At 45.1% G+C, this 17,692-nt stretch overlaps 1 protein-coding gene across 1 annotated transcript in view; it reads right to left on the bottom strand.

The window, feature by feature from the left end:
* Nucleotides 1–290: 290 nt before the first annotated feature.
* The window catches only part of MASP1 (mannan binding lectin serine peptidase 1), a 98,809-nt gene continuing 81,407 nt past the window's right edge, over nt 291–17,692 (bottom strand). The window contains exons 13-16 of the mRNA XM_018561577.1: nt 16,972–17,157; nt 14,289–14,356; nt 7,059–7,158; nt 291–481 (exon numbers count right to left, since the gene is read on the bottom strand). Of these exons, the coding sequence (XP_018417079.1) occupies nt 291–481; nt 7,059–7,158; nt 14,289–14,356; nt 16,972–17,157 (545 nt within the window). The remainder of the gene's footprint in view (nt 482–7,058; nt 7,159–14,288; nt 14,357–16,971; nt 17,158–17,692) is intronic.

Consider the following 17,692-nt stretch of genomic DNA (forward strand, 5'->3'; position numbering starts at 1 on the left):
GTAAATACACTTGAAATGGAAACCTTGTTTGAGACCTCTTCATTAGGCAACATAGAGGTACTCCTTTTCCCAGGTTTCTTGTAGTTTTACTTTTTCAATTTGACCAGTTATTCAACCATGTAATGTTTCTGCAAGGTGACCAAGGACAAAACATTTTTAAAGTAGTGTTTTTAAGCTAAATATTATGGGAAAATAAATAGCCAACAGTTCAATTGTAGTCATAGCAACACATGCTTTATTGACACAATAAATCATTTGTTCTTTTCTATCTTGTAACAGAATTCATGTTATCAATATTTCACTCTACTTGTTGCTTTTATCCAGTCTATATTTCTATAGATATTTGAATATACACCATATTTATCACTATCCCCACAGCCCACTCCCCAGGACACAGTTCCTGCCAGATACCAGCTATTTTTATGTTGACTGAAGGTGACCATTGGACCACCGGAGTCACCGGAGCAGGCATCCTTCCCCCCTGCAATAAAAGAAGACTGTTAGTTCAGTATGTACATATATCTTGTAACAACACTTAAGAAAAAAGTGACTTTGTCTAATAAGGTCTAAAGCAGGATGCAAAGTCTAGTAACTCATATCAGAATTTCTAAAACAAAATCAGATTTGAAAAAAACGAAATCCATAAGCCTATGTTAATAAAGACCAACAATGCAAAAAAAATGTAGACATTTAGATGTGTTTTAACTTTTTTTAACACAGCATTTTCTATTGAACTATCTAGAGGGACTTCTGCGCTCGATTAATCTGAAGAACTGGGTATTTCTCCTTACAGCTGCTCACTTAAATTGGCTGCATGAGCCTGCATTAATATCAAACAAATATGTTTACACGTTTGATAGACATGTGCGATTCGTTTAGTTCCGAAGCGAAATTCGGACGAAAATTTCCCGAAATTCGTTAGCAGTAGTCCCGTCGAAATTTTGTTTTGTGGACCAAATTTCGTTGCAGCAAACTGACATTAGGAAAAACTATTTTTTTTTTTTTTTTAGTTTGCAGAAGATGAAAAAAAAAGCATGAGGTTCCCCCCCAATTCATACCAGACCCTTTAGGTCTGCTAGGAATGTTAGGAGGGACCCCCCCAAGTTAAAACACAAAAAAAGTGCGTGGAGTTCCCCCAAAATCCCTACCAGACCCTTTAGGTCTGGTAGGAATTTTAAGGGGGAGCCCCAGCCCCCACAAAATGGGAGAAAAAACGTGGGGTCCCCCCTAACAGTCCTACCAGACCCTTGATCCGAGCACTGGCCCGGCAGGAAAGGGGGGGACGATCAAGCGCCCCCCTCCCTGCGCCTTACCAGGCCACGTGCCCTCGGCATTGGGAGGGTGTCCCCATGCCGATGGGGACAAGGGCCTCTTCCCCACAACCCTGACCCGGTGGTTGTGGGGGTCTGCGGGCAGGGGGGATTATTTGCATCGGGGTACCCCTTTAAATAAGGGGGCACCCAGATGCCGCCCCGCCTCCTTGTGAATGAGTAAGGGGTACTTATACCCCTACCCATTCACTAAAGGGTTAAATCAAATAGTTAGTAAAAAGTCCAGACTTTTGATCGATGGAGCAATGGACCCCTTGGTAACAATTGCCAAGTTTTGGGGATCCCCAATGGTAAAATTATTATTTTTATTATTATAATTATTATTAGGGATGCACAGATACCGAGTACTGATAATTTTTTTTTGGTATTCACCGATACCGAATACTGATACCAGTTCTGTGTGCCCAGATTATCAAGAAGCTGGACAGCGGGTCAGGAAGCCAGGCTGCCTAGCAACAAGTTAAGCTGGATGCCTGATTGGAAAGGAAGCCAGCTCTATGCTCCCTCGGCACTTCCGGTCAGAGGGAGATCTCCCTCTGACCGGAAGTTCCATTATCGGAGGTAAGTATCAGAGGATTTGGGAGAGTACGAGTACTCACCCAAATACTCGGCATCGGCACTGATACCAATACTAGTATCAGTATCAGCGCATTCCTAATAATAATTCAAATAATTTTTTTTAATTAACATTTTTTTAAACTTTTTAAACATTTTTATCGTATACTTTTTATTTTTTTTATCATTTTCATTGTATTATTGTTTACTTCTTATCACTTTTTTATTTTTTAATTGTTTTTAATCTAATTTTTTTACATTTATTTATTTATTTTACTTTTTAGCAATTTTTTTTTCCACTTAACTTTATTCATGTCACACAGGAGCTAAGAATCCCCTGTGTGATAGCATTTGGAGGGGACAGGTTCTCTTTATTGAATCTGTCACCTCCAGTACAGGAGTTCTAGCACAGCATTGTGCTGGAACTCCTGTGACAGCTAAGATGGGAAGGCTGTGCTCTGCTTTGCTCCCTGCTCTCCATCCTGAAGAAATTGGCTGTGGTTCCAGGTCCCGGAGATGAGGGGGTACCACGTAAATCATGGCAGTTAGGGAAGCAGCCAGGTAAATGTAGAAAAAAAACACTTGCCTGCTGTCAGCTCCTCCCTGACCGCAGCTGCTGCAGCGACATCTGCCAGGTGGGAGAACTGACACTGCTGTGCTAGGAGGGGGCTGAAGAGCATCCTACCTAGCGCAGCAGAAGGCACGCGGCGACCCACTCAATAGGGTCCTGTTGGAGACGCATTAGCAGTGAGCTGCTAATTCAGGTCTGTAGACCTTTTCGGGTTCTGTCTCTGAACATTTGTCCACTTTGTTGAATTAGGAACATATTTGCAAAATTACCATCTCACTTTCAATATTTATAGTTACACTGGGTTTAAGGTTTTAATATAGATTCGTTTAGAGGGGATGCGGAGAGTTGATTAGAGCAGTTTTTATTAAAGGGACGTCTGTCCTTGATTTCAATGAACAAATAATGTGAGAGCTGTGCATGTTCACAAGCAATTTGTCTCCATGTTTTGGCAGGTGAGCAGGTGTTAAACGCATGCAAATATGCACATGCGCAAGCTAGAAAAGGGTGCACTGGCTGTGTTGTTTAACGTGAATATGTGTTTTATTCCATGAATGGTAAAGCAACAGGTTAATTTCATTCACACTAACTCCAGCAGCACATAATAATCTTCCTTTCACTCCACTGCCACTCCATTCAGCTGCAGGGAGCAAATAAAAAATTAGCCCCAAAATTGGACCAGTGCTGACACATGTTCACTGGGAGACTGTATCGGCAGAAAAATGTCATTATTGCTCTCACTGCGACGTTCGAGGCAATATGTAACATGTGCAGCACAATTGTCGTCTTTCGCACGTAGGCGCTCCGACACGTGTGTCTCTGGGGGGCGGGGGACTTAAACATTTTTTTCCCATTTTTTTTAATGTTACTTTAATTTTGAAACACTTTTTTTTGTACACTAACCCTATTGGTATTACATAGGAAACTAACAAGCACCCTGTGTAATAGCAGATAGGGTGTGACAGGTCCTCTTTATGAAGGCATCAGGGGTCTTTTAGACCCCTACTGTCACCTAGAGACCCCAAACAAGCTGAGGAAGCCGAGATCTGCTTTCCCAGCTTCTTGTCCTGGCTCTGAGAGCCGGAGACTGTGTACAGTGACACCGGAAGTGATGTAATATATAGCACTTCCGCGTACAGTTATCGGAGGAGAGATCAGCGGCTGGAAGCGGCTGAATCTCTCTCTGATCATTGCGGGGAGACCCACCGACCCAGTGGCCGCTGCGGGAGGGGGGGGGGCACCACACGGTACAAACGATCCGGCAGCTATTCAGACACCAGATCGATTGTAAGTTACACAGCAATCGCCTGCTGTTAAAAGCAGTACCAAGCGCACGGCTGCCGAAGGAGCCGTATTTTTGTTTTAACCACTTCTGCGGGCCGCCGTCTATAGACGTACTGCGGCACGGAAGTGGTTAAAGTGACATTAAATCTTTCCCCCCTCCCCCCAATGTAAATGTCAGCACTTACCTTAACCAGTTGACATCCGCGGTGTTAAACCCCCTTCCCATCCAGGCCATTTTTCAGTATTCAGCGCTGCGCTACTTTGACTGACATTTATTCCGTCATGCAGCGCTGTACTGAAATGAATTTTGTACCCTTTTTTGGGGACAGATAGAGCTTTCTTTTGGTGGTATTTATTCACCACTGGGGGTTTTATTTTTTTACTATATTAAGGAAAAATTACCGAAATTTTTTTAAAAAAAACAGTTTCCCCTATATTAAATGATAAAACATTTATTATTACCCAATTTTTTGGTAAAATATAAAAGATGGGGTCACGTCGGGTAAAAAGACACTAAACATGTCAAGCCTTAAAATTGCGTGCGCGCGCGAAACCTCAAAAAACGATAATACCCAAAATTGGCCCTAGGCGACGCTTTAAAAGCTGTTACCGCTCATCAGTTTAGTGTTATCAGTGATTGATGGCCCTAAAATGATTGCTCTCACTGCGACGTTCGCGGCGATATGTAACATGTGTAGCGCAATTGTAATTTTTGCGCGCTGGGGCACCGGACGCGTATTTACGTTTATAGGCGCGTAAACGTGGGGGTGGGGGAGTTAAACATTTTGGGGGGGTTTTTTCCCCTTTTTTTATATGTGGCTTTTATTTTATTTTATTTTTTTATGTGTTACTTTTCTTTTTTTTTATTTATATTTTTTTTTTTGCACTTATTGTTATTGCTATTATATAGGGGGATAACAACCCCCTATATAATAGCAAAGGCACACTGACAGGTCCTCTTTATGGAGATATTAGGGGTCTCTAGGACCCCTAATATCACCTATGGACCCCAAAAGAAGCTGATAAAGCAGAGATCTGCTTTATCAGCTTCTTCTCTCTCCAGATGACTGACAGGTGAATGCGGAAGTGATGTAACACACATCACTTCTGCATTCACAGCCCGGACGGGGATCAGCAAGGAGCTGATCTCCCGTCCTCCTCCTCCTGACGCCCTCGGAGCCGGTCCCGGGATCCAAGATGGGGCAGCGGATCCCGGGAATCAAGGTGAGGGGTCAGGGGGAAAAAAAAAAACGGAAGCGCCGAGCGGGCGCGGGGGGGGAGGGGGGTGGTGCCGCGAACGAACACATATAGGCGATCGGTGAGCTTTGGACCCGCCGATCGCCTATATGTGAAACACCCGGTAACGGGTGTGTGCATTTAGCGGGTCTTTTCTGCCCGTGCGTGCCCGCTAGGGGGCGCGCGCGAGCAGAAAAAAATTGCCGTCTGGAGACGGCAACCCGCAGATGCTGCAGTGCCGTCCGTCCGTTTTTTTACTACGGGCGGACGGCAAGAGGTTAACTGATGTCTCTTATCCGATCTTCTTCTTGTTTCCTGATATTTTCATCTGTCCCTCCAGCTGTGCGGCGGGTCTCCGATCCAGCGCATGCGTCCGCCCCAAGATGCTTTGCGGCCGCCTGAGCAGTTTCGGATTTTCGGACGGGAGCACGCGGCAAAGACGGGGTAACTTTAAACCGCTGTTAAAGCGTTTTGTTTTTTCCCCCAACTTTTTGCATATATCTAACTGCTTGCTAGCCTTATATATATGCAAAAAAGCCAGAGGGTTAATACTCACCTGATCCCTGGAACGACCGACAAGCGCAGACTCCCCTCACACTGGAGAGAATGAAACCTGTGTAAGCTCCGACTTGAGCATACACAGGTTTGATTGTCTCCTAGTGTGCATGTGTCAGCAATGGTCCAATCCTCAAGCACTAGTGCTGTCACATGGAGAAAGTAACATACTCTTCCATGCCTCCATAGAATTAATAAGTATTTCCATCGCTCCAGGCCATGGCGTGGCAGGAGAGCTAAGGAAATAGAAGTATATGCAACTCGAGAGATGAGCTTGAAAGCAACCTGTTACTTTGAGCTTCATGGGGAAAGCACAGGTTCTCTTTAGGTCAGCTGCCTGTAAGCTCCTTTGAGCACATACAGGTAGACAGAATGTAGTATAATAGTCAATAACATATCCACCTTTTAGGACACAGTGGTATTGTTTAACACACCAATAAAAGGAAAATATATAATACTCATTTATATTGTTACCAGAATTAGTGTAACAAGGTTACATTGAACACAAATATATTATATTTTAACTTCATAAATTACTGCACACATTACAGTTATAAATATAATCATTTGTTTATCAGTAGAATGAGATGTATTTTTCCAATTTATTAAAATGACACTTTGCTTAGGTTAAATTATTTAAAATAATTAAGAAAAATTATCACTTGTTAAAAAATGCAATCAACATAATAAAAAATACATTATTCTAATATTCCCACTTGTCTGCCAGTAAGGTGAGGAGATTTTCAGTTAGAGATAGGCAATGACAACCATGGGGATTTGTGCTGGACTATTGAAGTATGCATACTCTTACATTAGTGATGTGTTCACTGTTGTATAATATACTGCTTGTATATTATTTTCAATTTTACTAAATACAAGTAAAGTATCCATGTCACATCAGGCACGGGTGGAGTGGTAAAGGGAAAATCCACTGACAAAAGCTTGGAATTTCCCTCACTTCCTGTTGTGTCTCTAGGTAAAGATGTGATAGAAAATCTCCTCAATAAGGATACAGACAGCAATAAAACCCTGACAGAGGTTTAAGTACTGTATTGTTCTGTCCCAAACTGGGAACAACTCTGCCGCAACTTCCACCTTAGGCCTGGTTCACACTGAGCGTTTTGTATTGCTTTTTTTGCCCTAAAAGAAATATGCCCCCCCCAAAAAATCCCATTCATTTCTATAGCCCTGTTCACCTCTGAGTGTTTTGTCACAATAAGCAAAACACCTGTTGCTGGAAAAGGTACATCAGGTTTTTTTTGGCATCTCACAGCTCGTTTTTGTTACATAGACTCAATAGGAAACGCTTGAAAACGCGCATTTGCTGTGTTTTTGCACATTTTTATGCATGTTTTATGTGCGTTTGCTTATTAACATCAATGTGCTACAATCTTCTCACAAAAATGCACAATTTGATATAAACGCACTGCGCAAAAACGCTGTCCCCTAGGTGTGAACCCAGGCTTTTCTTGCTACTATTGTGCATGTTTAAAAACATACTTTGTTATATTTTCATTTGAATGCCATACCTTCTCTCAGTCCTGCACATATCATATCGTCAGTTACCACCCTGCCCATCTTTATATATCCAGCCTGGCACAATTCATGGGCTACCACAGGAATTTCAATCTAAAATAACAGAAGAATAATTAGGACCTACTGCTACTATACACAAATAGGTGGAAAAGAAAATGAATGTTTTTTTCTACTGCAGTCAATCAAATTGAATTTTTTTAACAAGTCAAAGTACAAAATAAACATCTGACATACATCCTTTAATTAACCACTTGCTGACCGGGGTGTTTACACCCCCTTCCTGTCCAGGCCATTTTTCAGTATTCAGCGTTGCGGTACTTTGATTGACGTTTATTCCGTCATGCAACGCTGTACTTAAATTAATTTTATACCATTTTTTGGGGACAGATAGAGCTTTCTTTTGGTGGTATTTAATCACCTCTGGGGGTTTAATTTTTTTTATATAACAAAAAAGTACCGAAATGTGACGGACTGAACCGTCACTGGGGCTGCTGGAGGAGCCTGAGGGCTTGCCTCCTTCCTAGAGACTATGGACCAATCCCTATTGGCCCTGTTTCGAGTCCTCATTTGCATGGCCAAGAGGACCTAGGTGAGGACTGGAGGATACTTTGCAGTAGACCAATAGGAAGGTGGTCGGTTGGGCCACCTTCAAACTGTTGTTTATAAAAGTGTGTGTGTGCATCCAATAAACGAGATTCCTGTTTGAACTTACATACAGCCTGCCTGGTGTTTGTTCTGAGCTATCACCACTGGATACGAACGGCACATAGCTGTAGTTCGCATCCCAAATTATCGGATGTCCAAAATATCAGACGCTGCGGTCTGAAATCTAAGGAGTTCCGGGAGAGTGGAACCGAGCGAGCAAGGGGCTCGTTGCATTGGTGGCAGCGGTGGGATCTGCTCTCCAGTTACTGGGACACTCCAAACCACCACAGGGAATGACCAGCTATGTAGCCTGCAAGAGAGACATGCTGAAAGACCTACTTGAGGGCCGAGGAGGGACGGCTGGGACAAAGAACAAGGCCACCCTGATCAGTGAGCTAGCCGACATGGATCAGAGGGATGGTGATGCTGGACCCCAGTCAGTTGGAGACTTGTTTCAGCAACGGATTCGACAGCGGTTGGCATTATATGGTGCCAACCCATCAGAGAGCGCCATGCAGAATGCCATTAGAGGCATCCAGCTGCAGGATGAGCGACAAGAGAGAGAACTAGAGCGGCAACATGAGTGGAGAATGGCGCAACTACGGCAATCAGAGACAACACCTTGCCACGCCCGGGTCCCAGCGGATATGTAACAGGATCTCAGCGACTGAGTTTTAGGGAGAGTTGGACTCTGGGTTGAGTAGTATGACGGTAATTCAGGCTTGAACCTCTGGCGTCACTCACAGTTAACGGCGAGTTAGAGGATCTCTCTAGGTAGGTCAACTATGAAGTCGACTGAGATGACTTCCCATGGTCTATTGGGTATTGGGAGTGATAGAAGCAACCCGTATGGAGGTTTCCTCTCATGTTTACAAGTAGTGCAAACGTCACAAGTGGCGACATACTCCTGTATGGTCTTAGACATTTGGGGCCACCAGAACTGCCTCTTGATTAGATCAAGAGTTTTGGAAACCCCCGGGATGGCCTGCCAATGGACCATCATGCAGTAGTTGTATAACTGTGACTCTCATGTTAGAGGGGACGTACAGTTTTGTGTCCTTAAAAAGGAATCCTTCTGCGTCTGGTTTGAGACCAAGGGGTTTTGTCTCTGATTCGGTGGTTAGACTAGTTTGGAAACGTTCTGTAAACGTCAGGGTAGCACATATGAATCTTTCCTGGGGAATGATGGACACCGGAGGGGATGACAAGGTAGTGTCCTCCCTCATGCGAGATAGCGAATCAGCTTTAGCATTCTTAGAGCCTGGTCTGTAGGAGATGAGAAAATCGAATCTGTCAAAAAACAGACACCACCTGACCTGTCTGGCGGAGAGAGTTTTGCAAGATTTAAGAAACTGTAGATTACGGTGATCCGTGAATATAGTGAAGGGAAATCTGGTACCTTCAAGTAGGTGTCCCCAATTTTCCAGCGCACTCTTTATGGCTAGTAGTTCTTTTTCCCCGATGGGGTAGTTCCTTTCTGAGGGGTTCAGGGTCCTGGAAAAGAATGCGACAGGGTGCAGAGGAGCTGCAATCTCTAGACGTTGTGAGAGAACGGCTCCTATTGCAACCTGCGAGGCGTCTACTTCGAGCACATAGTGGCTATTTGGGTTTGGTAGTTGTAGTATGGGTGCGGTGGTAAACTTTTGTTTTAGCATCTCAAAAGCTTCTTGGGCTTCCTTAGTCCAGGAGTAGTTGAGTTTGGAGCTAGTCAGAGCCATCAGGGGTTTAACAACGGAGGAGAAATTCCTAATGAATTTCCGATAGAAATGAGCAAAACCCAAGAATCGCTGTAAAGCTTTCCTGGAACGAGGTATAGGCCAACTTAAGATACATGCTATTTTTGATTTGTCCATCTGGATTCCTTCGGGGGAGATCACATACCCCAGAAATGCTATGGAGGTTTGTTCAAAGACACATTTCTGGAGTTTGACGTAGAGGGAATGTGCCCTGAGTCTTGAGAGGACCCAACGTACATGCTTCCTGTGTGTATGAAGATCATCGGAATAGACGAGTATGTCATCGAGATAAACGACAACGCATACATCTAAGAGATCTCTGGATATGTTGTTTATGAAGCTCTGGAACGTAGCAGGAGCGTTACATAAACCGAACGGCATCACCGTATTTTTAAAGAGCCCATAACGTGTTCTAAAAGCGGTCTTCCACTCATCCCCTTGCCTCATTCTGATCAAATTGTAGGCCCCTCGGAGATCTAGTTTGGTGAAAAATCGAGAGGTCTGGAGCCTCTCAATGAGCTCGGGTATGAGCGGAAGAGGATACCGGTTCTTGACGGTAATCTTATTGAGCTCTCTGTAGTCTATTATAGGTCGCAGAGAGTTATCTTTGTTTCTGACGAAAAACATTCCTGCACTAGCAGGGGAGGTAGAAGGCCGGATGAAGCCCTTTTTTAGGTTGTCGTCCAAATATTTCTTTAAATAGTCGAGTTCTGGCTGGGAGAGTGAGTATATCTTCCCAGTGGGTATGGCACTTCCCGGAATCAGCTCTATGGGGCAGTCATACACCCTATGTGGAGGAAGGGCCTGGGCAAGTTTTTCACTGAACACATCAGAAAATTCCTGGTAGTGTTTAGGTGCTTCATCAGGGGTAATGAGCAGTACAGGGTTTAAGGGGTAGCACGTCTCGTTGCAGTATTCTGACTCTAGTTGTATACCCGTCCCTGACCATGACACGGTTGGTTTGTGAAGCCTTAACCATGGAAGGCCTAACACAACCGGGAAGAGTGGTGAGGGAATTATGTCAAAAGACAGATATTCGGTATGACTGCTGAGACAGGTGACTAATAACGGTTGGGTCTGGCTACAAATGGGTCCTAAAGATGAGGTAGACCCGTCAATAAAACTGACAGACACTGGGTTATGTTTTTTAAGGTGAGGTATTTTATTTTGCAGAACTAATTGGTGGTCAATGAAATTTCCGCACGCCCCCGTGTCGATCATGGCGTCAACCGCTATCCTCTCGTGGTCTGCAACAAAGTCTTCGACTGGACGTCGGCCCTGTTTCAAAGCCCTTATAGCAGTCTCGGCAGTTAACTGCTTAGTGGGGTCTTCATATAGTAGGGACATGGTGTCGAGGAAGTACTGGTAGGAGTCTAGGACAGGGTCTCTTGTCTCCAGGTAAGTATTTGTCCAAGCGCGGGGCTCCCCCCTAAGATATGATATCAGGGTGAGTACCTTGATCCTATCATTAGGGTAGGTCCGGGGACCTAGCTCAAATAGTAGGTTGCAGGAGTTTATGAACTCGCGGAACTTTTTCCGATCCCCAGTGAAGAGGTCAGGGGGGCTGACCTTGGGTTCGGGGCCGTCTCTGGGCGGCGCGGCGGGAGCTTCTATGATCTCCCTAAGGGACTGGTTCTGTAACTGCAGCTCTTGTACAGTCTCGGTTAGCGACTCTACCGTTTAGGTGAGACGCACGATATGCGCGGCTAACTCCGTTGGATCCATCTATGGGTTCCACTATTCTGTCACGCCCGGGTCCCAGCGGATATGTAACAGGATCTCAGCGACAGAGTTTTAGGGAGGGAATAAAGTCAATGGTATACACAGTACTAGAGTACTTTCGGGTTGCAGAGTGGAGTTTGAAGAGCGGTGGTTGCAGAGTGGAGTTACAGGGTGGATATTAGCACAGTGATGGCTGATGTAGAAGATCCTCCTGGCAGGCTGTGGAGGTGGATAGCTGTCCTGAGGCAACAGAAGGGTTAGCAGGTCCCAATGGCTGGAGGGTTAGCAGGGCGTTCAACCCTCAATAGTGGAACGCCCTGCTAACCTCGCAGGAGCCTTTAAATAGCCCGCTAACGCTGGAAATTGAATGGGACGCGTCTCGCCGCTTCCGCGTTCCAGGGTGGAATGCATCAGCCGGCGTCATAGTGAGGAGGCGTGACGGCGGTGATGTTCTTCCGGGTGCGTTCCACCCTGGAACGCACACTCGCCGCCGGACGTCCCCGGAATCCCTTACACACCTAGAGATACAGCGCCTTTCCGTAAGTCAGTTGGAAACTTGTTTCAGCAACGGGTTCGACAGCGGTTGGCATTATATGGTGCCAACCCATCAGAGACCGCCATACAGAATGCCATTAGAGGCATCCAGCTGCAGGATGAGCGACAAGAGAGAGAACTAGAGCGGCAACATGAGTGGAGAATGGCGCAACTATGGCAATCAGAGATAACACCTAGAGATACAGCGCCTTTCCGTAAGTTGCCCTTTCGGGCGTTCAAACTATTTAAGATGGAGATCCACGGAGAGGAGGTAGCCAACCTCTCTCCTCAGCAGCAATGTGAGCTCCAGGGAGAGGAGGCAGACGGCCTCTCTCCCCAGCAGCAGAGGGAGTTCCAGGGAGAGGAGGCAGCCATTCTCACTCCCCAGCGGCAGGCCATGGTGCAGGGAGATATTGGGGCCCTCAACACCCCCAGCAGGAGTTCCAGGGAGAGGATGTAGCCGGCCTCTCTCCCCAGCGCCAGAGGGAGTTCCAGGGAGAGTAGGCAGCCAAACTTTCTCCCCAGCAGCAGGTGGAGCATCTGCAAAAAGGTGCAGCGGATACTTGTCCTCAGTGGCAGTCTTTGTCCCACGGAGGGGAGGCAGCCATTCTCACTCCCCAGCGGCAGGCCATGGTGCAGGGAGATGTAGGGGCCCTCAACACCCCCCAGCGGCAGTTTGTTTTCAGGAAATCAGATGCCAGACATGTATATTTGTCTTGTCCGACTAACACAGGTCCAGACCAGTTGGGGGTCTGGAATCTGGTTAGTCTACTGTCGGGAGGGGAGAAATGTGACGGACTGAAGGAGGGGGCGCACCCTCACTTGCATCATATAAGCAATCGGGTGTCTTTACAGGCGCCGGACCGCTTGTATGTAAACGGCCATTGCCCCCTGGCGCGCACGAGCGGGCGCGAAGGACGTCTATAGACGCCAACCCGCATCCAGGAGACGTCCGGCCGTCTTTCAAGGATCGGCGGACGGGAAGTGGTTAATGAATTAATTTGATTAAAAAAAGTTGTAATAACTGTTTAGTTATCAGAATAACATTTCTCTGAGTGGAAACTATAACCCATTGGGGAAATGTTCTTTCTTTTTTGGGGGTAAAATACAGGTAACTAACAGGTAACAGATTGCCATATTTAACATTGCAGGATTGGAAAAGTTTGCGGACACCGCTGATATTCGTATTTCCCAAACTCATCGGTCCGGTCCAAAAAGCCGGGTGCCGGCCGACAGAGGCACACCACGGCCATCACTAGAAGTCCAATGTATCTAAAGCAACACTCAACAGCCAGGACCTCGATGTAAAAAAGTTTATTCCCAGAAATCTAAAACGTTACAAGCATAACAAGATCCACAGGCTCTGACATGTTTCACCAAAAAAGCTTAAAGGAGAGCTATGTGGTTAGGGCTTTTCCCCATAGTTCTCCTTAGGCTAACGGGAGGACACAAACTAGCGTCCTCCCGTCACCCTAAGCTCAGTATACCGCGAGCTACAACTGGCGGTATACTGAGACGCCGCAGCTGAAGCGGATCCCAACAATTATGTCTGGATCTGCCCAGCTGCGGGAGTGACAGTTGGCTCGGCCTATCTAGAGGCAGAGCCAGCTGTACCCGCCCTCTCCCCCGTCCGTTCCGTCAGTCAGTACTGGAGGATCGAAGCGGGGAGGGGGGAATCCAGCCACTCCCCTGTCACGGCAGAGAGCCGTGACAGGATTGAGAAGTGAGTGAACGCCGGTATGTGTTCGCTCACTTCCGATCTACTGAGACGACCTGTGACAGTCTCATTGTGACAGGTCGGCTAGAACTATGAGGTGAGTGAAAAGCACTCCTCACAGTTCTCCTTTAATCATAGAGGCCATTGCAGGGCTGGAGATTAGGAGACACAAATGCATGATTGAGGACGACCTCTACGTGAGTACTTTGGGGATATTTAACAACATTCAATAATGGAGTATAGATATCGCCCATATCAAATATTGTATCTCAGGCAGTAACTTAGGCAAATTAAAAAGGAGTAGTGTCATCGATCATATAGCCTTCAAAAATCTTACGTGAGAAGAGCTAACCTACAGAAAGAGAAATAACGGAGTAGAAGAAAACTAAAAAGAATATATTAAGAAGGGAGGAGGAAAGGGTAGAATGGAGAGGTGTAGGACCTGGCTTGGGAAGAAAAAAAGGATAGGAAACCCTTTTAAAATGACAAAGGGTCAAACACTAGTGGAAAATAAAAATTTTCTTTTTTAAATAGCTAAATATGATAAGTGAACTCTAATAAGGGAAAAGCGGGACACAAGTCTGAAGCATGAGGTAGATGGCATGGGTCTTTATTGGAAGGCTGGAATCTTAATCAGCTTTTCATTGCTGTCTTTTTCTTTGCTGCAGATTTCCCCTCACTTCCTGTCCTGCTGTCAATTTGCTTACGGAGACAGGACGAGAAGGAAAATCTCCCAGTAGGACTATAGACAGCAATAAAACAGAGTTTCTAACTTTTCTCCACACTGCCCAAAGCTAAATTACAAGCTTTTGCAGGAGTTACATTTTAATATTACATTTTACATTTTAATATTACATAGATAAAATTACCTCCATGAGGGCTTCTGGCAGTTTCCTTAAGAACTGTTTTCCCCATCCACTGACAACTACAAAATCCTCTAAAATGAAGTATAATTTTATTACACATTGTGCAATAACAACACATTGCAATACAATGACACATTAGAAAAGCATATTTTATCAAAGCATTCAGTTGGACAGGCATCACACAAGTCATTTAGAATAACCATCAAAAGTTGGGTGCCTTAGAAGAGAGTTTTCACTTCATGACTAAAATAAGTATGACTCATCTGTTATTTCTTAAGGTGAATGTTGGCAACTATGATGTGACACACACATGTTATGCTATTTTGGATTCGGCCACCAGCACATTCTGAACATGCGCGCTGCCATCCTGGAGGCGGGTTGCATGATGTCACATGACACCATGCGTGCGCGGGGGTTGGGTGACATCACACCTCTGTTTCTGTTGTGCATCGGCGCAAAAGGAGCTAGCTACAGCTCTGTTACCAATCCTTAAATGTGGTGGTTGCATTAGTTTTTGTTTTGTTTTTTTCCCCTTTATTTCCACCTGGTGTACTGGCCAGTGACACACTTCCTGTCATAGGGTGGCTCCACTCCATGGAGGAGCAATGAAGCCACCCATGGACAGCAGCATTGCCAACCTATGGAGAGGGTAGTGTTAGTTGCACTAGTAGATTTAATTGGACTTGACTAACAAAGTAAATCCAAACTCAAGCTATCCCCTTGTATGCAGTTACAACAGTTTATTTTTCCTTTTGCTGTAAAGGTTTTACCAAAATGAACAAAAGCTGATCATTGCAAGAACCCCTGTCAGCGTTAAAGGTTTAATTGTTTTTCTAAACCCTCTAACACTCTGCACTTGTAGGACAGGCCTATGTTCCCCTCCTGCCCACATACCTGCGCAGCGGGCTGTGTGTAATTTGCACACCCAGATGTCAATCTAGGCTAGTCCCAAAACATGCCCCTTTGAGCAGGCATAACCAGTGGAATCATGGGAAGCACACTGCGAAATTCCACTCAGCATCAGTATTGGGATCCTACAGCAGAGGCCCAGAAGATGTTGAGATGACCAATTCTGGGTTCCTACTGCGGTAAGAATCAATTTCATGATTAAAATTAGTGACATAGACCTTGCTGGGAAATTTAATTGGTAATTCACTAGCTCAGCCTCATCACCCTCTCCCATCTTCTACATGACAGAGCTTTCCACCGGCTCCCAGCACAGCCTCACAAGAGCATGTTTGTCAGCTCCACATGGGGATGTGCATTCACACAGCTCCAGTCCATCAGGTGGGAGGAAGACGCGTTGCGGCCTGCAAAATGAAGATATTTCTGAACATCTGTCACCCTCACAACAAGCATTAAGGAAGCCACATTGTTTTGTTGACACTAATTGAAGTATCCATTTGGGGCCCTTTATGCATCTGCAGAATAAGGTGAGAAACACAAAATAGACATATATTATCTTTTTTGTGAACAAAAGGAGACAAGGCATCTTTAATGCATCTGTAAAGGCAAGTATTATTCAAGGAATGTGGATGGAGTGGCAGAGAGGGATAATCAGAGAGAGGAAAAGAAGAGTAATAGAGATGGGAAAAGTAGAGTAGCACAGAAAAGATAAGCAGAGTAACAGAGAGGAGATAAGATGAGTAGCAGAGAGGGGGTAAACAGAATAGAAGAGAGGGGATAAGCAAAGTAGCAGAGAGAAGATTAGCGGAGTAACAGAGAGGGAATAATCAGGGTAGCAGAGATGGAATAAGCAGAGTAGCAGAGAGAAGATAAGCAGAGTAGCAGAGAGGGGGTAAGCAGAGTAGCAGAGAGGGGATAAGCAGAGTAGCAGAGAGGGAATAAGCAGAGTAGCAGAGGGAGGATAGCAGAGTAGCAGAGAGGGGATAAGCAGAGTAGTAGAGAGGATAGGCAGAGAAGTAGAGAGGAAATAAGCATAGTAGCAGAGAGGGGATAAGCAAAGTAGCAGAGAGGGAATAAGCAGGGTAGCAGAGAGGGAATCAGCAGAGTAGCAGAAAAGGAAAAATCAGAGTAGCAGAGGGAGGATAGCAGAGTAGCAGAGATGGGATAAGCAGAGTAGCAGAGAGGGGATAAGCAGAGTAGTAGAGAGGATAGGCAGAGAAGTAGAGAGGAAATAAGCATAGTAGCAGAGAGGGGATAAGCAAAGTAGCAGAGAGGGAATAAGCAGGGTAGCAGAGAGGGAATCAGCAGAGTAGCAGAAAAGGAAAAATCAGAGTAGCAGAGGGAGGATAGCAGAGTAGCAGAGATGGGATAAGCAGAGTAGCAGAGAGGGGATAAGCAGAGTAGTAGAGAGGATAGGCAGAGAAGTAGAGAGGAAATAAGCAGAGTAGCAGAAGGGATAAGCAAAGTAGCAGAGAGGGGATACGCAGAGTAGCAGAAAAGGAAAAATCAGAGTAGCAGAGGGAGGATAGCAGAGTAGCAGAGATGGAATAAGCAGAGTAGCAGAGAGGGGATAAGGAGAGTAGCAGAGAGGGGATAAGGAGAGTAGCAGAGAGGGGATAAGCAGAGTCGCAGAGTAGTAGAGAGGGGTAGTAGAGTACGCATCATTTCCTTTTCTATTTTATAGGCCTTTTCTTTTATATGAAGGTGCTTGTTACAAACACAGGAGGATTAATCACTGTGAATTCTCGATAGTAAAAGCAATTATCTTTAAATTGAATACCTGGCTGTACTTCTTCTTCTGGTATGCAAATAGGCATCACATAGTCATTGAGAAAAGCTTGTTGTGGAAGCTCCACCAGGGCGATGTCATTCTGAAAGGTACTGCTATTGTATTTTGGGTGGAGAAATAAGTTCTTGGCCTGAAATACTTGCTCCGAGTCATCCTGATTTAAAGTCCTATGTTTCCCTGTCAATAGAAAGAGTACACATGATACTGCAGCTTCTGGGCTGTGAGTTGTTCTTAAAGACCACAAGTGGGTTTCAGTTTTTTGGAGCCTTAAGACTATTGGCTTTACAATGCAACATTTCCTAAAACAGAAATAACAATAAGTATATATATTTATTATAAGCTGCTATACCTTCCCGTCCTCTAATGTCATACTTAGATCAGCTATAGGAAACATTTCCATTGAAATTTAAGGGCCATTGCTCAGTTATCATTCTGCAAAAGCTAGTTCCCTGGCCATCATGCTGACCCTTTGGCTTCATGACTTTGCGTGGTTGACCCAAAACCTATGAACATATGGACTTTGCACCTTCTTTCCTTATATTTATACTTGTTCTGGGTAAGCAATTCAGAAAGTAATGTAGCCAGTGGGGCAATATAACAGCCAGGCAGCTAGCATTTCCAAAAATTGAACTGACACACTGCCAGCTCAAGAACCGTGCACTGCATTGTGGGAAGGTGGGGGGGGGGGGGCAAGGCAAAGCAAGGCCTCCCC

The sequence above is a fragment of the Nanorana parkeri genome, unplaced genomic scaffold (assembly GCF_000935625.1).
Source record: "Nanorana parkeri isolate BGI_ZX_2015 unplaced genomic scaffold, ASM93562v1 scaffold531, whole genome shotgun sequence".
NCBI lineage: Eukaryota > Metazoa > Chordata > Amphibia > Anura > Dicroglossidae > Nanorana > Nanorana parkeri.